Below are 21,796 nucleotides of genomic sequence, written 5' to 3'. Positions count from 1 at the left end.
TCAAGTCTTCCACCCTCAGCTGAAATACAAGACATTTTAAGACATGTGACATAACTTTAAGAGTAAACTTCTGACTCAATAAAGGCCAATCCCCCACAATGGCCAGTCACTGGGTAAATCAGGGAAAATAATAAAGAACACTAATAAACAATTTACTAGATAACACCTTTAAATACATAAGCCCACTCCACATTATATCAACATTCTTTTATTACCATACCAACTCTTCCATTAGACTGTAAACTCTAAACAAACTACAAGGGATAGAGAAAAAGACATTCAACAGGATGACATAGATAAAAACTTAAAAATCCAAAGACTGTGAAGCTGCTTGCACATAAATTTGCTTCTTCCTCAACTGTCACACTACTGCCAAAATGTTCCGGCAGTAATTATAATACCTACCTTTATTGAAGGGTTACTAATGGGCCAGGCCTTTTACATTCAGTACTCATATTTAATTCTCAAAAATTATGAGAAGAAATAACTTGCCCACAGTCCCACATCTACTAGGTGGTAGAGCCCATGCCCTTTTCACAGAATACTGTGGCCTCCCAAGTCCACAGTCCATGGATCAGAAAGACCATGATTCCTGGGGCAGAAGTAACCAAGCTTTAAGCTAACTGACGTCAGAAGGGAGAACCACAGAAATACAGAAGAGTTAAGTATTTCAGCCTAGCTGAACTAAAATACAACTGAACTTGTTGAGCCATCCTGAAAGGGCTGACTCCCCTGATCTAGCCACTTAAAAGCATTTCAGTAACAAAAAGCCATGCAATTCTAAGGCCCACAATATTTATTAATTTTATAACAAAACACATTATAACGTTGCCCAAGTAGACTTTGTGTTGAGCAGCAAAGATGTGTCTGTGACAAAGAATCCCAAACCCAGTTGAAACCAAGGAATTTTTAAATTCCAAGATCAATAAATAGTCCACAGGCAAAGACTAAAGATGTTCTGATTTTTCATGTTACAGGCAAAGCAACTGAGGTGACTGACTGAAGTACAAGTCTAAGATTAACCTCTTCATAACAAACGGGTGGAAATATCTTAATACCCTCAACTTAAAGGCATTATCTGAGTAAAATCACAAGGAAAGAATAATCGCTCAAGCTCTTCTCATTACTCTAGAGCCTAAGAATAAACTAAAAACCCAATTTTGACAAAAGCTGCTAGTGGGCTAGTAGTTAACTGCTAGAGCAATATACTCTGCTTTTCAAAGTATAACTCACTGCTATAACCAAAATGCCGAACAATTATAGCAAAACACAGCCACAACAATTTGACTAACGGACTCACTCCTGAACCTCTTGCGTTGTCAGGGCTTTTTCTTGTATTAGTGAGTTAATTTTCCCCCCTTCCCTTCAAATAAACATTTACTGAATGCCTAATTGGTGGCAGGCCTTATGCTAGAGAAACAAAGATTAATAGATGCCAGACCAGGAATGTAAGGACTGACTTCTTCCTGTCCCCTGCCCCTTTCTCTCTGAGTCTCCTAAGCAATCACTTCACAGAACCAAAACATATTTTATTAGTAGTTCCCAAAACTGGTTAAGTGTTCTGAATTTAACTCTCAAAAAAAAAAAAAATACTCAGGTTCCTTTTTCTTAACAGCAGAGCTCTCATTTTTCTTTTTCTTCTGTGGATCAGAGGTTTGCTATTAGAGAATGGTTTCCTATATTCATTGTACTTAGGTATTTGCCCATCTCTCTACTCAGTCATTTTTTTCAATTTACATGTTAATGTCTCACTGTTTCTACTTCACTGCTTTCCATTCTGTGAAGGTCTTCATTGTTGACTAACCCTGAGAGGGAATTTCCTAAAAAATGTTTCCTGCTGACATCACTGAACTCTGCAATCTTTGAATTTTGTTAAAACAATAATAAGATCCAGGTTAGAGATACCCTACTGGACTGTCAGGTCTTCCTGGCTGGTCTCTCATTTGCCTACAAAGACAAGCTTCCTGTGAGGCAATTGCGATCAGCAGAAACTGAACTGAGGGTAACAAGCACTTTCTTGACCAACAGGTTTTTCCCCTTTTCTCAACTAATTCAATGAACAACAATACAACTCAGGAGGAAATCTTGTAGGATAGTCACCACTTATTCTGTTAAAGGTCAAAATCACCAGCTTTGCTAAAACAAGAATAAGAATTTGAAAATCCTAACTTCCTTGTCGAAACTAAATTGATCAAACATAAATCACAAAGCTCAATGTTAATATGAACAATTACCAGTCTCTTTCTACCAGGATACCTAAAACAGGGTTAAGTGGGTTCTCTGCACAGGTAGAGTACAAGTCTAATTATGGCTAATTGGTAGTTCTTAGTAATTGTAACAGTACTTCCCAGATTTCCAAGACAGTACTTATTCTGTATGATTTCATCATCTCCTCCAAAGATGCCTCGTTAAATGTATGGCTAAAAGCAACTGAATTTTAGGCCTCTGTAAAGCTTCACAATTAAATACACACACAAATCAGGGGGGAAAATTTAAAACCTTCCTCACATCATCTGTCTTGATTGTGCTTTACAAAATATGGTCCCTGTACTTGTGGGGAGAGTTAGCTTGGCAGGTAGTTGCTGAGAGACAAGTCTTTGCAAGGTCCTTTCACATGCATCTCTCATAATCCTCCCAGCAGCAATACCTACATTTTCTTATTTTTATACATAATGAAATCATACCAGAGTTTAAACGTTAACGTTCTTAAGGTCACACAGCCAGCAAGTGACAGCTAAGATACAAACTCAGGTGTTTCACTCTAGAGTCCATGCCCTTTATGCTAAATCACGCTTCTCTAAGGTCACAGCATCCTTAGAACTTATCGACTGTTTGGCAAGTTCACGTCAACAGATATAAAAGGAGTTTGGTTTCCTCAGTCCTTCTATCAACCACTCTCTAGGATGTATATAAATCAATCTGTATGTGTATAAAAGTCTGTAAATAATGGTTAAAATGTCTATGAATGTCTGTGTACCACATCCCACCTTCCTTTTCCCCTTAGCAGTCTTTCTCGTCTATCCATCTCCACCTTTGTCTTAAGATTATCAAAAGGAAATCTTTTTTTTTTTTTTTTTTTTTTTTGCAGTACGCGGGCCTCTCACTGTTGCGGCCTCTCCCGTCGCAGAGCACAGGCTCCGGACGCGCACGCTCAGCGGCCACGGCTCACGGTCCCAGCCGCTCTGCGGCATGTGGGATCCTCCCGGACCGGGGCACGAACCCGTGTCCCCTGCATCGGCAGGCGGACTCTCAACCACTGCGCCACCAGGGAAGCACCAAAAGGAAATCTTAAAAAGTTTTCACAGCATGGAAAAAAAACTAACGTTAATTTAAATCAATACCTACTGCACACCCAAGTGTGAAGTGTAGTGAAGGATTCAAAGGACAATCAGATACAGCCTCTGGAAGAGAAGCTTAGACATGATCAAACTTTTATGATACACAGGAAGGTCTGATAAGTCCCATAAGAGTTAGGAACAAATTATCATAAGAACTAGTGATATAGGTGAGAATTTCCAGAAAAGAAGATGACTAAGATACAGGCAGACAGCAATAATACACGCAATCAACAGGAAAGTTCAACTCAACATTTACTGAACACCTACTACAAGAGGCACTGTGAGGAGTTTATCATTTAATAGGGGACACAAACAGGAAACTATAATACAAGCCCAGAAGATGTTCACTGCCACAAGATAAAGTGTCAGAACTCATTCATTGAACGACGATTATCATATAGGCAGTGCTATAGATAAAAAACCAAAATGGTATCTGCCACCATAATATAAACTGACATCAAAAAGAGAAGGCATCTAAGCTGTGTTCTGAGGGGATAGTACTTTATCAGCATAGGTGGAAGAGAGGATTGTTGAGATCTGACCTAAAGCAACTTGGCGAGAGCACCAACTATTAGGTCCTTCCCATAAACATCAGTAGCCTTAAATACATGGGTTTAGGTCAGTTCATATCAGTGCTGACAAAGGAAACAGTGAGCAGAATCTGAAGAACCACAGATCCCCACGCTTTGGCTGGAATATAGAATAAGTGAGGAATGTGAGAAGAAAAAGCTGAAGAGAGGCTGGAATTTGAATTACTAGGACTTGAAATGCTTTCTTTCCCTTAAACTGTAAATATCACCAGATGGAAGCCAAGATCCCAGGTACCTCACAGCACAGAAAAGTTTGTTTCTAGAATTCATAGAAGCAAACAGTACTACTCAGAGAAATACGTGTGCTGTCCTGTAAACCTATGTAATGGGTTAGCGATTCTTCTGTGCTATACAGAACTCGCAGTTTTCAGGGGACAGCAGGCAGGGGCCAGAGAGTGGCAAGACTTGTGAGCAGGATCATGTTTATCCTTGTCAAATCTGAAAGGACATCTAACCTACTCCAAAATCAGGAGTAAAAATTGATAATATTTGAGCCACAGCCTCTTGAGGCAGGTCAGTGAGGTCTATGCATATGCATGTGATTTATTTCATTTGGACCCTACTTAAACTTCTGTCTACTTTATCTGCATTTGGTAAATCAACACATGGCTAGTGGCAGATGAGGGTAAGTGACGGTGACAAAGAAAGACCCAATTTCTTAAAGGAGTCACTAAACAATCCCACTTATTCCACTTAGAAAGCCAATGACAAGGCGGGGTGGGGGGACACAAAAAGATAAAAAGATAAATATTTCCAATAACGTCACTTAGTTTCTTTCATCTCCTTGGACTTGTGGCCTGTCTTTACTTCAATAGCTCTAAAAATAGATTTGATATTACAGCTTCTTAATAAGATCCAATATATTTTACCTATATCACTACATTCGACAAGTAATATAGCCATTTAGAGATAACACAGAGGGGAATGACTCACTTAAGGTCACTTAGCAAAGAGTGGAACCATTCAGAGGCTAACAACAGAGTATAAACTACCCATTACTTGTGTAAAGGGGGGAAGGGGTATGCTCACACCCACAGAGGAAGCAGGATTATCTTTCCCAAACTTTTAACATTAACTTCTGTTATCTTCTAATAGGAAAGACTAACCATCTTTTTCCAATTAGCAGCTATGTGAGTGCTTTCTAGTAATAAGTGCCTGAACATAAAACTCATACTACTTCTAACTCAAGTGTTAAATATCATGTGACACACAATGCACAGGTTTCATTCTTTCCGGTGAAGTCCACCACACTAGACAAAGTCTGGTGAACTTTTGTGTATTTCCAAATGGATTACTACTTTTCTACCTCATTAATAATAAAGCTAATTTTACCAAAGTCAGAAGTTTGAAAAACAGTCCCACAAACTAGGTACAGTACTGGGCCCACATCAAGCCGCGAAAGTCATTTGGTGGTTAAATTATTCACTATCAGCAATCGTAAATTCAGTTGGCTCGATCAAGAGTTTATAGTCTATATTAAAGACTGAATCCTACGAGGTATGTCAGCTGCAGAAGCACTTTTTGTGGACCTGGCCATAGGCAGGGGTAGGAGTCACAATGGGGGTTATATTTTGAAGATTTAATTATTCTGCTATCACCAGTTTTACTTCCTAGTAAACTAAAAAACTGCAAGAAAAAAAGAAAGAATCAAAATCAAAGAAAGTAGAGGAATGAAGATTAAGAAATTGGTGAAACCCAAGAACTGTTTCCTTTCTTTGAAACAGCAAGCTCTGGAATATCAAATGAAAGTTATCCTGTTAACCATTAAGTACCGAACTGGTACAGGCAGCACAATCACAAATATTTGAGTACTGAAGCTGACTCATAAAATTCTAAAAATATTTCATGCTTTCGGCTTTCAAAATACCATCAGTTTAACCCCTCCCCCTCCTTTCATCATGTTATTTTGAAATGTAAATGTTTTTAACCTAGTTCTGGAAACTCTAATTAAAATGCAGTGAATACAGAAAGCCAGATGCAATTAGATTTCAAGGCATTATCATTCCTACATCTGATCCTGGATTTAGTAAATCAGTTGTTAAGTACCTGTGCTATCAACTACACTAAAATAAATACATATATGTTTAGGAAAAGAGTTGCCTAAGAGTCTTAACTGCTTAACTGGTAGCCCTTTGAGGGAATATAAAAATCCGTTTATAAAAAGCCATTGTAAAAAAAAAAGCCATTGTAAAAAAAAAAAGCCATTGTAAAATTGATCTAGAGAACTACTTTGTTAAATTTTCTAAGAATCCCAGTTTATAACGTCCTTGAAAAGGCTGAAGTATCTTTTCAGGTCATAGACAAGTACAATCATGTAAAATCAAAACTTATGAGCACTGGATGGTAGTATATTTAGGCCAGAAATTTTTTTCTACATCCATTCAAAGACATTAAATGGATTACACTGTACTTACTCTAATTCTTTTGCAAACAAATACCATTTATTTATTTAGGCCACACGGTGCAGTTTGTGGGATCTTAGTTCCTTGACCAGGGATCAAACCAGGGCCCTCGGCAGTGAAAGCACTGAGTCCTAACCACTGGACCACCAGGGAAGTCCCTAGTTATTTTTTAAATGAATGGAAATGTTAGGAGCACTGAACAGCCAATTTCAAAGAGGTACCAAGTTACAATTTTTTGCTATGCAGTACTCCTCCTGTTGTAAGTACATGTATTATACACACATAAGAATATGTACTATGTATGTAACTCCAATTAAGATATTTTACCAAAATAACCCCATACAAAATTTGAAGAATATCAAAGGCTTGACCTCAAAAGTTTGATAAATTGTACTGAAAGGAAAAATTACTTAATAAATGAACATCAAAAACTCATAAATATCAGTATCCCTTAGAAAGCAGCCATACGTGCGCGCAGGCACACACACACACACACACACACACACACACACCAGAAACTACCAGAGCTTTTTTTCCCTCTAGTTTTCAAGACTGCTGGAGAAGTCTAGTGAATTATGCAAAGGACAGCAAATATTAAGCTGCCTCTGTATTTATGCTACTGTACTTCCATTTTTAAAACATGCATCTCAACTCCCCAGATACCATCATCCACAGAAACCATGCAGCTATCCAACAGACTTTCAGTGTCACCATTTATTATTTATAGCATTAAATGGGGGAAGTGGCTCTGATGTCACCGACCCTACCCAGTGGAATCACTGACTCAATAAACATTTTCACACTGGAGAAAATCTGGCTAGGAAAACATTTTGCTGTGTTAAGTAGAGTCTTTCACCTTTCCTCTCAACCCTGGGGTAGAAGTTGTTACTGTGTTAGGAGAGATACAAAGAAACTGTCAAGGTTTCCACAGGAGGAAAACCTGAGCATGTCCGTTTGCTGAGGCAAAGACTTCCCCCTCCCAACTCTCCGGAGCCCAGTTTGATTTCCCTAACGCTCAAATTGCCATATTTTACTTCTTCCACCAAATCATCCACCAAGTAGGAAATTCTTCATTTCTACTAGCCACTCTCTCGTGGTCCTGTTTCTAAAAACCCGTTCTGACTCAAAGTCCTAAGGCGGAAGGGGGCTGGGGTGTTCGCGGGGCCAGGAAGTTTGGCCTAGCTACCAAAGGTTTCTAACAGAAGAGTGATCGCCGCCCCAGGGCCCTAGGACACCCCCCCTCCCCCTTTTTCTAGAAGAAAGAACTGGCGGCAGTGACGAGGACAACCCCTCCCCCCTCCTCCCCAATTTCCCAAAGCAGCTTTGGAAAACGTGAAGTTACAGTTTCTCTTTCCTGGGAGATGGAATCCAGAGTACCTGGGGCCTTGCTATGCAAACATCCCTCTCGGCCGAGTAAGAAACCCTTTGTCCGAGAAGCCGGACACCACAGGGGGCCGGGAAAGAGGCCCCTTATCGGCCACTTCTTCAAATCCGAGAGCTCTCCACCTCCACCCCTGTAGGGCCTGTGCCGGCATCCTCACAGCCCTAGGTTGAAGACAGGGTGCTGAGACCCCTTCTAGGACGCGGAGGCCGAGGCCCTAGCCGATCTTCTCGGTACCCTCTCCCATCAGCATCTCACTCGGCCTGAGTGGGGCTTGCAAGAGCGATGCAGGCCTGGACCGGAGAAACAGAGAAAAAAAGAAAGAAAGAAAAAAATCCCTTCTAAGGGGGGAATGAGATGCTAGAGCTAGTGCGAGCTAAGGCCACAGCATAAGCGAGCGAGGGTCGTTCGAGACATGGGCCAAGAGACAGGAGGAAGGGAGGGAGGAAAAACGAGGGGGAGGGAGGAAAAACGAGGGGCATGGAGGGGGCCGGGCCAGGTCCGGCCTGAAATCTCGAGGGATCCGGAGGAACCGCGCCGGGCCGGCGGCCAGGGAAGGCGGGGGGCCCAGGTCCCGGCCGAGGCAGCGAAGAAGGGTCAGGGCCGACCTCGCGCGGGAGGTGGGCAGGCCCGCCCGGAGCCGGACGGACGGAAGAACGGACGGTCCAACGGCCCGCACTCACCATGAGCTCGATGGTCTTGTCCTCAATCACCGAGTCGGGCTCCATGGCGGCCCCGGCGGCCCCGCCTCGCTCTCCCCGCGCAGCAGCGAACAGCCCGGGCGGAGGAGGCGACGGCGGAGGCGGCAGAGGCGGAGGCGGCTATCGCACCCACTCTAGCTGCCAGCCCGCCCGGGCCGCCGGCAGCTCCGCCCTCCCCCTCGGCGAACGCAGTACGCAGAGCTAGGACTACAGCTCCCAGCAGGCGTCGCAGGCCCTGTAGAGCGTTGTGGGAACGAGAAGCCGACACCAGGCCAATCTCTCCTGACAGCTCGAAGCTGAATTCTGAGCCGAAAGTAGCACTGGACTGTGAATGCGAGACGTGCAGACCTAAAGAATTAAGGGATGCCTCAAGGTGGGGCCTCGGGAGCGATACGACTACATGTCCCAGAAAGCCCTGCGCTCGGGTTCTCTTTCCGGCTAGTTTCTCCTGACTTCCTGGCAGCCCAAGGCTACCCAGACCCGGACGGAAACTCGGAGGCAACTCTTCGCTTGACAGATATCCTGCGTGTGCGACTGATTTCCGCACATGCGCGGTCGGTGTCTGCAGGGCACAGGACGCCTAGGTAGCGGAGCGGCTAGTGCGCTGTCGTCTATGGTAGAGTGAGGTGTTGGCGACAGGTGGGTTCTAGATACTTTTGGAGGGGATGGTTTTGGGGCTCAGGTGTGGGAGGGGGCCAGCGAAAGAGAGAAGTTCGGGCAAAGCTCTGAGAGTATGGGCGTCCAGGGAGGGAGGGGTTTGGAAATTTAGTTGGGGAAGAGGAGGTTTATGGTCTGTATGCACCACGTACTGGGAGGAGCTGAGAGGTGAAAGGGAGCCTGTGTATATTGAGCCCCTCTTATTCATTTGTTCAGAAAATGTTTGTTAAACTTCCAGCCTCTGCCGAGTACCAGTCTAGGCACTGGGAATCAGTTCTGAGCCTTACAGACAAGGGCTCTCTTCTTATGGAGCTTAATTCTAGTGGGGGGGGGGGAACACAGACATTAACCACAAGAGTGATAGGTGCTAAGAAGGAACACAGCTGGAGATCTGGAGACTCCTTCTGGTGAATTCTGCCTCCAGCGCTATGTGAACTTTGTCAGGTCTGTCAGTACCCTCTAACCAAAGACGACCAGGGGGCGCACGGATAGTTGAACAAGTTGGGTTTCTGACTGGTTGCAGGAAGGGGGATCACACACCACGAAGAACTGTGGGGCATCTCAGTAGGAGTTGTCAGGTCATTTGGAAGCGAGGCTTTACTCTGGATAAGATGCTGTCAGGAAGTGGGGGTGATTCTATGATTGGGTATCTCGATAAATCTTACCTAGAAGGAAGGAATGCTAGACTGAGGCTGAAGGTCTAATTGGTAGAGAAGCAGGAGTCCGTCATTAGCCAGGATGGTGGATGTTTGGTCCTTTTTTATGGTTTGGACAATGTCATGTTTTATCTGTGTTCAAATGTAATTAAGGAGCCGTCTTGCTTTTATATTGATCTATCATGGTCACAGAATGGCTTCATCTAACGTTTATGTTCCGTGAAATTTATGTTCAACAGGGGAACATGAGGCCTAGCTAAGAGGGCCAGGCTATCATCTAGTAACATTACTGCCTGTCTGATTGTATCACGCCAGCTTCCAAATGTCTGCTTTTCTTTCTCAAGTGTTTTGCATTCTCTGCACCTGTAGAGTGAAGGGACAAGACCTAGAAATCTTTCCATTTCCAAGGACCAAGTTATTACAGTAATTTGTATGCATGCAGGACACAGTGTAAGTTCCGTGTACGTAGAGTTTTAAGTTTTATAGTCCTTATCTGATGCTTTCCACCAGAGGAATCGAAAGAAAAGCAATGGGAAGAAAGAGCAGAACTGGAAAGTTATTGCCACTAATTTGCTGTCTGAATTTCACCATATCCTTTTGCTTGTCTGGGCCTTGAGACATTCATTAGTAAAATAAAGGGGCTGAAATAAATGACCTCTGTTTCGGTTACCTATTGCATCATAATAAACCACCTCCAAGGCTTATTAGCTTAAAATACCAGTGCTTTATTATTCTTTACAATTGTGTGGGTTAACTGGACTCAGCTGGGCCCACATAGTATAAGCTGAAGTTACTTATGGGATTACGATCAGCTGGGAGCTCATCAAAACGGGTTATCCTCGAGGGCCTCTCTCTTTACCTTGTTTCTTACCATTCAGGCTTCTGCATGGTGACTAGCTTCCAAGAGGACAAGCCCCAGTGAACAAAGGCTTATCAAGCCTTTGGTTGCACCCAACTTGCTAATGTCCCATTGGCTAAAACAAGCCACATGGCAAAGCCCAGAGTCAGTGTGGGAAGGGACTACACAAGGTTGTGAATACAGAGTCGTGGTTCATTGGGGGCCACTAACGTAACAGCCTATCAAGACCTCTAAAGTGTCAGCACTTGCCAGGGACCTAGCACATAGGGCTAGGGTAGGAGTCACAAGCTGAGTATGAACCCCCAGTATGTCTGTTTATCCTGCACTGTCTTTTTTATTGTTTCAAAATTCAACAGTCTCACAATTGAAAATCCAAATTTCTAATTTCTCTTGAAAAGTTAGACTATCTTGCTGTGCTGGATCTGCATGGCAACAGTATGCAGGGGTTAAGTAGCAATTACCTTCTTTATATGAGGCATTTACTCTATAGATTGCCACTGTTACCACTGCTCCCTGTTGCCTTATATCTGCAAGCTTTACTCATGTAAGTTGTATGCTTAACCCATATAGATATTTGAGTTTGCAACCCTTGGCGTTGGAACTGTAATGGACATAACTCAAGGTTTCTCTCCTTTTATTAAAACCATATCCCACCTTAAGAGGTAAAAAAATACTGATATTATTGGGTCAAATTCCAGGAGCTCAGTAAGATGAAAAAGTTATGTATATGATAGAAGTCATTCCCAAGCTGTTTAAGAGGCAAACCGAGCCTAGGCTTATCACTTTGCTCTCTCCTCTTCTCAAACAAGAACTCAGACCCTCGGGTATTTTTATTGCTTTAGGCTTGATGCTGACTGGCGATTAGATTTGGTCATAGATAAAGGCAGAAGACCTTGAGGCATATTTTCCCCCCAGTTTTTCAGATAGATCTGCACTGGGGTTTATATGACATGCTAACAGCAAACTGGTACAGGTCCACAATCCCTTAACCAAAACCCCAAGTTCCGGATATGCTTCAGAATTCAGAATTGTTCAGATTGTACAAAGGTAGTATGATGTACATACTGTGTATATAATGTAACACTCCCACTGGGGTCTAAGACAGCATTTCATAATGAAATACATTTATTTTTCTGCAGCAGAGCATATGGGTGCCTGTTATCAATTTATAGCCTCTCAGTTCCACATCCAGCCTTCTTTTCCATGCTTTGAAATACTGGAGTGGGACCCTGTAAATATTTCTCCCCTGCCAGCTGGCACAGTGCTTAACTTTGTCAATAGAGAGCCCTAGAGGAGAACCGCCAAAGGGTCTTCTCTTCCTTGTTCCAGAGTACTTTCTTTTCCTCCTTGCCTTTGTGGCACACAGTAGCAGATGGTTTGCAGAACCGTATCCCTCTCTCTACATACACACACTCACACACACACACACACACACACACACGCACACGTGTGGCTAGAACATCTAGAGAGTGCTCCCCAGTGAGTTCAGTGGCACCTTAGCGGGCAGTTTCCTGCTTTCCAGCCCCAGCCTGTAGCCCCTCAGCAACATCATCCAATGGGCCATAACTATCCTCTCTCTAGTGAGATCTGAATCTCCTCCTAGCAGTGGGGGTGGGAGGATTCTTCCAAGTTTGTTCCTTCCTTGAGTTCTCTGCCTCAGCCCTAAAGGCAGTAGCTTCTCCCTATAACTGCTATTTCTCTATTCTTTAGAGTTGTCTTTACCCCCTTAGTACTTAATACCCTGTTACTAGTTCATAATTTTTTGTATTAAATTTTCACAAAAGAGAGTGTGGCAGATGTGAGGGTGTGTGACTTCCAAGACCAGATCGTAAGAGTCGTGCGTTCCTCCTTGCTCTTTCTCTCTTGGGTTACTCACTCTGGAGGAAGCAAGCTGCCGTGTCATGATGACACTTAAGCAGCCCTATGGGATGTCCATGTGGTAAGGAACTGAGGCCACCTGCCAACAACCAGCACTCACTTTCCAGACCTGTGAGTGAGCCATCTTGGAAGCCATCTCCTCCTGCCCCAGTTAATACTTCGGATGACTAGCCCCATTCAAATCTTGACCTCATGAGAGATCCTAAGCCAGGACTACCCATCCAAGCCATTCTTGGACCCCTGCCCCACAGAGGCTGTGTGAGATAATAAATGTTCATTACTTTTAAGGTGCTAAATTTTGAGATAATTTGTTACGCAGCAACAGATAACTAACAGAGGTACCCCCCAAAAAAGAGCTCGTTCAAAATACTGAACTCAGTTCTCTCTTTCTTTGGGGGGGCTGGGATCCTAGTTCCCCAACCAGGGATCGAAATTGTGCCCCCTTGGAAGCACAGAGCCTTATCCAGTGGACCACTAGGGAAGTCATGAACTCAGTTCTCTTTTTTTTTTTTTTAATTTTCTTTATTTATTTTTGGCTGCGTTGGGTCTTCGTTGCTACACGTGGGCTTTCTCTAGTTTTGGTGAAAGGGGGCTACTCCTTGTTGCGGTGTGCGGGCTCCTCATTGTGGTGGCTTCTCGTTGCAGAGCACAGGCTCTAGGTGCACGGGCTTCAGTAGTTGTGGCACACGGGCTCAGTAGTTTTGGCTTGCGAGCTCTAGAGCGCAGCCTCAGTAGTTACGGCATACAGGCTTAGTTGCTCCGCAGCGTGTGGGATCTTCCCGGACCAGGGCTCGAACCCGTGTCCTCTGCATTGGCAGGCGGATTCTTAACCACTGCACCACCAGGGAGGTCCCTCAGTTCTCTTTTAATCAAGGCACCTAAACACTTGGTAGGGCTTTTTGTCTTTCCCTTTCTTACAAATACTTTTTCAGGTAAAGGGTGACATTTTTTTTTTTGGCTGTGTCGGTGTTAGTTGCAGCATGCAGGCTCTTCGTTGCGGCGTGTGGGTTTCTCTCTAGTTGTGGCGCGTAGGCTCCAGAGCGCGTAGGCTCTGTAGTTTGCAGCACATGGGCGTGGCATGTGGGAATCTTAGTTCCCCAACCAGGGATCAAACCCCTGTTCCCTGCATTGGAAGGCAGATTCTTTACCACTGGACCACCAGGGAAGTCCCAAGGGTGGCATTTGAAAAGGGTATATTTTGACCTGTACTGGGTTTTCTGAATTCAAATATATTGTAGAGAAGGGTAGTGCAGTGAAATTTTGACTTAACTCATTCCCAACTAACGTAAAGAACAAAATTCTCTTGAAGGAGAATCATGTGAAACCAAAGGAAAGAGAATGTTGGGAAGAAGTATTGAAGGTAGCAGCTCCCTGTTTTATCCACATGGTAAGGTTCCATGCCTTATCCATCTATGTATAGAATCTAGAAAAGAAGATCGTTATCATGAAATACATATGAGCACGTTTATTTGAACTGAAAAACAAAAGCCAGACTTTTTCTGAGAGTCTAACTTGGCTGACTGGTTTGATAGGTGGCATAACAATAATAGATGTTAGATGAGATGAATCTTTAGTTCTATAATTTTTAGGAAAATACATTTAAAGCACATGAGGAAAAACATTTCATCAATTAATGTATTGGCAAACATGTATTAAAATTAATATTTGTATCTTCCCAATGCTTTTTTGTTTCTTTAACTTATCAGGTCACTTAAGACCACCAAGTGAAAGAGTAAAAAAAGGTTGTATTAGAATAGAATACACTGTGCCACCATGACAAATTAACTCTCTGTATATTCAGAATTCAGTCAGAGAAGCAGAACCACTAAGGGTGTTACTAAGGGGCTTTTTTTTTTTACAAGAAGTTGACCTCATATAATTGTCCAAGCAATCTCTGTAAGGTTGCAGTCTTTGCAGTCGATGCTGGATCTTCAAGTCCATGGGGAAGGCAGTCAGGACGAGAAGATGGATGTAAGGTGGGGGAGAGCAGGCATAAGCCAAACTGGAGTCCATGAGGACAGGTGAAACCTGTGTCAGTTCTTATTGCCCCTGACCTTGGTGGTATGGATGTCCTGCAGAGGCCGGAGCCCTTTGCCAGAGAACTGAACACACACAGGCCTGCCCAGGAATTAGAGAAGCTGAAAGAGGCTTTAGGGGAAGGTGGAGTGATTGCAGGCAGGGCCTTTCCTCATGTCAAGGAGGTGAGTGAGCAAGCAGATCAGTGACAATGTATATGGGCTGCGAAATGACTACAGTTTCACTTCCACCTTCCAAATCCCTACACCAGACTGTCTGGTGGCCCACCCTGATCAGAAACGTAGGTGAACAGAATTCTGGGAAATGTAGTTTAGCTTAGTCAAGTTGACATATTACTAAGTGTCCACACCCTGGAAACGTAGTGACTTTATATACATGTCTTGTTCATACAAGGTCTAATGGAGTCAGCTAGCCCTCCATCTTACCGTTTTCATGGTCTCCAGTATTGCTGGGGCAGAGGGGAAGCTCACCAGCATACTCAGAAGCACATTACTCCTGCTCACTATTCATTGGTCAGTGCCTAATCACAAGGCCCTAAGAAACTGCAAGGGAGGCTGAATTTGGTGAACACAAAGGAATTTTGGTAGATGATGTGTGCTATACCAGTAAAATTCATATTCATTTAATAAATCTTGGTAAAGACTTTTTGGTATATTTCCCAGAAATTGAGAAAGTGAATTTCTCCAGTGAATATACAAGAAAATCATTTTACTAGTCAGGTGGTTTCCAAAGCTTTGCTTTCAAAAAAACTGAAGGAAGATTGAATTGAATTTTAATGATAATTTAAAATAATTTTGCTAACAGACCACTATGTAATATTTGACATAATAACTTGGAAATAATCTTCAAAGTTGCATACCATTGCTATGAGAAATGTTCATTCTTATATGAACAAGTCTTCCTTAGTACTGACCATGGGCACTGGTTCCTCATTCATGTCTGAAAAAGTAAGTGCGGGGGCCAAAGGCTGAGTGGGGACAGCCTGTGGCCACAGAGGGGACATACCTGTCTTGGGAAGGGCTCATACTTCCCAAGTTCTGAGGGGCAAAGATGCATGGTTTGTGGGGACCAGCTGTAGATACCACAAAAAGATTGTTTTGAAATAGTTGTTGACCAAGAGGACCATCTGGAGGGTCAGGATGGTCTCAACAGGCATGCCTTGTTGAGAGTATACCACAGGAAGCCCTAGATTAAGAGGAGGGGGATTTCAGGTAGCTAGCCAGAGGAGGTGGTATCTCTCATCTGAGAATAACAACCCCAAAAAGTGCCCCAGGAGAGCACTTTGACATGAACTACCTAGGACATACATGTACCACATTATAACTGGGCAAGTCAAGACATCTTTTCCCCTGCCTCAGCTTGGGTTCCCCAGAAGCAGACCCTGAGTCGAGGATACTGTAAAGGGCTTTATTAAGAAGTGCTCCCAGGAGAAACCTGTTAGAGAGTGAGGAAAGCAAAAAAGGGAAGTTGTGCTCTCAGGCAGAGTTCCACAGAGAGGAGTTTGAGCTGCAGGCTGATCCTGTGTGGTGCTCCAGAATGTGAATTACTCCTCAGAGTTTGTCCTGACTTGAGGGGTGAGAGCGTGGCTTTCCTGGTCCTAGATCAGTCAGTCTGCCCCCAGGCACTTCTGACTGTGCAAAGCATCACCAGCAGGAGGACCGTCCTCCAAAGAGTAGTTGGTGTGGGCCTTTAGAAAGGAAAGCACACGGAAGCCAGGAGAGGAGGTTAAAGGAATCTAGGTTTGAACACGCACCATCTGCTACAGATCATCCTGCAGACCGCTCAGATCTACTTGTAATATTTTACATTAAGTTCACCTCGTCCCAACTGCTTCAAGATTGGGATTGGTCGCAATGTTTAGGAGAAAATTTAGAAGAAGAATGTTAGAGGGATGAGCAACAGGCCCCTGTGCTGCAGTTGTTGCCAAGGCTGTAAATTTGTCATCTTCCTTTCTCTGTGTTCTAGATTTCCTCCTTTACCCTTGACTGTAATGCTTCTGCTGTTGTAGGTGGCTTGCACTGAAGGGTGTCCCAGACCTTCGTCCCTGAGAGGTCTGAGGCCCTGGATACCCGTGCCTTTATGAAGCTGGGATTGCTGTGATTGGCCATTCACCATTACACGTGGCCTGGGAGTACAAGATCTCACTGAGCTAGTACCTCTAAGGGACCATACACAGCCCACAGTTCCCACAGGAGAACTGGACAAAGTCCTGCTCTAGCTCTTCTTTGTAATGATGTATCGCATCTACCTGGTCTTCTCTCTCTGAGTCTTCTGTTACCATTTCTGTCTTATTTCACTTCTGCAGTCTCAGTGTAACCATATTAGTTTCCTGTGGCTATCACAACAAATGACCATAAACTTGTGGCTTAAAACAACAGAAATTTATCCTCTCACCTTTCTGGAGACAAGAAGTCTGAAATCAAGGCGTGGGCAGGACCATATTCCCTCAGAGTAAGAGTTCTTTATATATTTTAGATATTAATTTCTTATCAAATATATAATTTTAAAATATTTTCTCCAATATTTTCACTCTGTTGATAGTATCCTTTGATGCACAAAAGTTATAAATTTTTATGTAAATATTTTTCTTTTGTTGCCTGTACTTTGGGTGTCATAGCCAAGACATTACTGCCAAATCCAATCTCATGAAGCTTTTTCCCTGTTTCCTTCTAAGAGTTGTATAGTTTTAGCTCTTAAATTTAGGTCTTTGATCTGTTTTGAGTTCACTTTTGTGTATGGTGTAAGGTAAGGGTCCAACCTCATTCTTTTGCCTTTTTTACCTCTTCCAGTTTCTGGTTGTTCCTGGTTCCTTTTCTTGTGGCAGTGTAATTCCAGTTTCTATCTCTGTCTTCACATGGCCTTCTTCTCTTTGTCTCTGTGTTTCTCCTCTGTGTCTGTGTCTTGTAAGAAACCCATCATTGGCCCACCCTAATCCAAGGTGATCTTAGCTTGAGATCTTTAATTTAATTGCATCTACAAAGACACAATTCCAAATAAGGTCACATTCTGAGACTCTGGGTAGGAATATTTTGGGGAGGCCACTCTTCAACCCACTACAATGTCCATTCTAATCTCCTTTGCTATAAGCAATTTTATTACCAATCCTTTTGTTCCTTTTCCTTAGAACAATCTTTAGCATCCTCTGCCACATCCCACTTAAAGCACTCCACTCAACCCAGTGAGCACCAAGTCCTGATCTATTGGCTTTTTAGCTATATCTGTTCATTATTTTCTTAGTGGTTGTTCCAGGGGTTGCAGTATACCTCCTTAACTTTTCAATTTACTTAGAATTAATATTTTAACACTTCACCTAAAATACAGAAACCTGGCAACTCTACGGATCCATTTATCCCTTCCCATCTTTTATGCCATAGATGTCATAGGTATTATGTCTACATGCATTATAAACCTCACAAGGCAAAGCTATACATTTTGCTTTAAGCAGTATTATGTATTTCTTTTAAAAGTCAGAGGGAAGAAAATAGTCTTTTATGCGTTACCCAGTTATTTACCATTTGTGATTATCTTTATTCTTTCCTGCATATCCAGTTTTCCATCTGGTATCATTTCCTTTCAGTCTGAAGACTTCCTTTACCATTTTTTGCAGTACCTCCCTGCTGACAATGAATTCTTTTGGTTTTTCTTTTATCTGAAAATGCCTTTATTCGTCATTTCTTGAAGGATATTTTAGGTAGATTTAGAATTCTAGGTTAAGAAGTTCTTCTTTCCACCCTTAAAGATGTTGGTCTTCTATTATATTAGGTTCCTGGGGCTCCTATAACAAATTACCACAAACTTCATGACTTAGAGCAACAGAAATTTATTCTTTCACAGTTTTGAAGGCCAGAAGTTCAAAATCAACGTGTGGGCAGGGCCACACTCCCTCCAAAGGCTCTAGAGAAGCATCCTTCTGTGCCTCTTCTAGCTTCTGGTTGTTCCAGGCATTGTTTGGCTTGTCGTTTCATAACTCCAATCTCTGCCTCCCTCTTTACATGGCCTTCTGTGTTTCTGCTCTTCTTATAAGGACACTTGTCATTGGATTTAGGTCCCACCTGGTTAATCCACAGTGATCTCATCTCAAGATCCTTAATTGTATCTGTAAAGACCCTTTTCCAAATAAGTTCACATTCACAAGTATCCAGGGGTTAGGACTTAGACACATTGTTTTTTAACTGAGATATGATAACATATAAAATATATTAGTTTCAGGTTTACAACATAATAATTCAATGTTTGTATTTATTGCAGAATGATCACCACAGTAAGACTAGTTAAGCCACACATAATTACAATTTTTTTCTTGTGATGAGAACTTTTAAGATCTAATCTCTTAGCAACTTTCGGATACACAATACAATTATAGTCACCATGCTGTATGTTATATCTCATGATTTATTTTATAGCTGGAAGTTTCTACCTCTTGCCCATCTTCACCCCATTTTGCCTGTCCTTCAACCCCTGCCTCTGGCAACTGCCAGTCTGTTCTCTGTATCTTGCATTCAGTTCTTTGTAATTTTTTAGATTCCACATGATTATATGATATTTGTCTTTCTCTGTCTGACTTATATCAGTTAGCGTAATGCCTTCAGGGTCCATCCATGTTGTCACAAATGGAAGGATTTTCTCATTTTTTATGGCTGAATAATATTTCAGTGTGTGTGTGTATGTGTGTGTATGTGTGTATCAAAACTTCTTTATTCATTCATTAATTGAAATTTAGGTTTCTCCATGTCTTGGCTATTTTTAATAATGCTGCTATGAACATTGGGGTGCAGATGTCTTTTTGAGTTAGTGTTTTCGTTTCCTTTGGATATATTCCCAGAAGTGGAATTGCTGGATCATTGGTAGTTCAGTTTTTATTTGGGGAGGGGGGATCCTCCATACTGTTTTCCATAGTGGCTATACCAGTTTACAGTCTTGCCAGCAATACACAAAGGTTCCCATTTCTTTACATCCTCACCAGCATTTATCTCTTATCTTTTTGATGATAACAGTTCTAACAGGTGATATCTCGTTGTCGTTTTTTGCCCATTTTTAATTATTTTTTTGGACACGCCACGCGGCTTGCGGGATCTTAGTTCCCCGATCAGGTATTGAACCTGGGACCTCGGTAATGAAAGTGCAGAGTCCTAACCACTGGACCTCCAGGGAATTCCCTCACCCATTTTTTAATTGGATTGTTTTTTTGCTATCGAGTTATATGAGTTCTTTATTTTGGATATTTATCCCTTATCAGATAAATGGTTTACAGTTTTTTTTCCCATTCTATACGTTATCTTTTCATTTTGTTGATTGTTTCTTTTGCCACGCAGAAGCTTTTTTAGTTTGATGAAGTCCCACTTGTTTGGTTTTTATTTTGTTGATTGTGCTTTAGGTGTCGTATCCAAAAAAATCATTGCCAAGACCCATGTCAAGGAGCTTTTTCCCTGTGTTTTCTTCTAAGAGTTTTGTGGATTCAGGTCATACGTTAAGTATTTAATCCATTTTAAGTTAATTGTTGTGAGTAGTATAACACAGGGATCTAGATTTATTCTTTTACATGTGAATTTTCCCAGCACCGTTAATTAAAAAGAATCTCTTTCCTCCATTGACTATTCCTGGCTCCTTTATCAAATATTAGTTGACTGTGTATGGTTGGGTTTATTTCTAATCTCTCAATTCTGTGCCATTGATCTATGTGTCTGTTTTTATGGCAATATCATACTGTTTTGATTACTATAGCTTTATATTATAGTTTGAAATCAGACCGTGTGATGCCTTTCATTTTGTTCTTTCTCAGGACTGCTTGGCTCTTTGGATCTTTTGTGGTTCCTTACAATTTTTCTTTTCTACTTCTGTAAAAAATGCCATTGGAGGGCTTCCCTGGTGGTGCAGTGGTTGGGAGTCCACCTGCCGATGCAGGGGACGCGGGTTCGTGCCCCGGTCCGGGAGGATCCCACATGCCGCGGGGCAGCTGGGCCCGTGAGCCATGGCCGCTGGGCCTGCGCGTCCAGAGCCTGTGCTCCCCAATGGGAGAGGCCACAACAGTGAGTGTCCCGCGCACCACAAAAAAAAAAAAAAAAAAAAAAAGCCATTGGAATCTTGATAGGGATTGCATTGAATCTATAGATGACTTTTGGTAGTATGAACATTTTAACAATATTAATCTTCCAATGAGTGAACACAAGATACTGTTCCATTTATTTGTGTGGTTTTCAATTCCTTACATCAGCATCTTGTAGTTTTCAGATTAGAGCCCTTACATCTCCTTGGTTAAGTTCATTCCTAACTATTTTATTGTTATTGATGCCTCTGTAAATGGGATTGTTTTCTTTATTTTTCAGATAATTCCTACTTACTATGTAAAAACACCACTACTTTTGGCACATGAATTTTGTATCCTGCATCTTAACTGAATTCATTGATTGGATGTAACAGTGTTTTGGTGGACTCTTTAGGATTTTCTACATATAAAATGTCATCTGCAGTGAGATAACTTCACTTCTTCCTTTCAATTTCTGATACGTTTTATTTCTTTTTCTTTTTTTTTTTTACATCTTTATTGGAGTATAATTGCGTTACAATGGTGTGTTAGATTCTGCTTTACAACAAAGTGAATCAGTTATACATATACATATGTTCCCATATCTCATCCCTCTTGCGTCTCCCTCCCTCCCACCCTCCCTATCCCACCCCTCCAGGCGGTCACAAAGCACCGAGCCGATATCCCTGTGCCATGCAGCTGCTTCCCACCAGCTATTTACCTTACGTTTGTTAGTGTATATATGTCCATGCGTCTCTCTCGCCCTGTCACAGCTCACCCTTCCCCCTCCCCATGTCCTCAAGTCCGTTCTCCAGTAGGTCTGTGTCTTTATTCCTGTCTTACCCCTAGGTTCTTCATGACATTTTTTTTTCTTAAATTCCATATATATGTGTTAGCATACGGTATTTGTCTTTTTCTTTCTGACTTACTTCACTCTGTATGGCAGACTCTAGGTCTATCCAGCTCATTACAAATAGCTCAATTTCGTTTCTCTTTATGGCTGAGTAATATTCCATTGTATATATGGGCCACATCTTCTTTATCCATGCATCCGATGATGGGCATTTGGGTTGTTTCCATCTCCGGGCTATTGTAAATAGAGCTGCAATGAACATTTTGGTATATGACTCTTTTTGAATTTTGGTTTTCTCAGCGTATATGCCCAGTAGTGGGATTGCTGGGTCATATGGTAGTTCTATTTGTAGTTTTTTAAGGAACCTCCATACTCTTCTCCATAGTGGCTGAACCAATTCACATTCCCACCAGCAGTGCAAG

At 42.3% G+C, this 21,796-nt stretch overlaps 1 protein-coding gene across 4 annotated transcripts in view; it reads right to left on the bottom strand.

Moving 5' to 3' along the window:
* Positions 1 to 8,583, bottom strand: part of FBXW11 (F-box and WD repeat domain containing 11) — a 131,076-nt gene extending 122,493 nt beyond the window's left edge. For 3 of the 4 annotated variants that reach the window (XM_082835678.1, XM_082835680.1, XM_082835679.1), the window contains exon 1: positions 8,395 to 8,583. In XM_082835678.1, coding sequence (XP_082691804.1) covers positions 8,395 to 8,439 — 45 coding nt within the window. In that variant the 5' untranslated portion in view covers positions 8,440 to 8,583. The remainder of the gene's footprint in view (positions 1 to 8,394) is intronic. The other variant, XM_082835681.1, reaches the window with a different exon arrangement.
* Between the last annotated feature and the right edge of the window lie 13,213 nt (positions 8,584 to 21,796).

Source organism: Leucopleurus acutus, assembly GCF_964270905.1.
Source record: "Leucopleurus acutus genome assembly, chromosome: 3".
NCBI lineage: Eukaryota > Metazoa > Chordata > Mammalia > Artiodactyla > Delphinidae > Leucopleurus > Leucopleurus acutus.
This window is presented reverse-complemented; position numbering and strand designations above follow the sequence as displayed.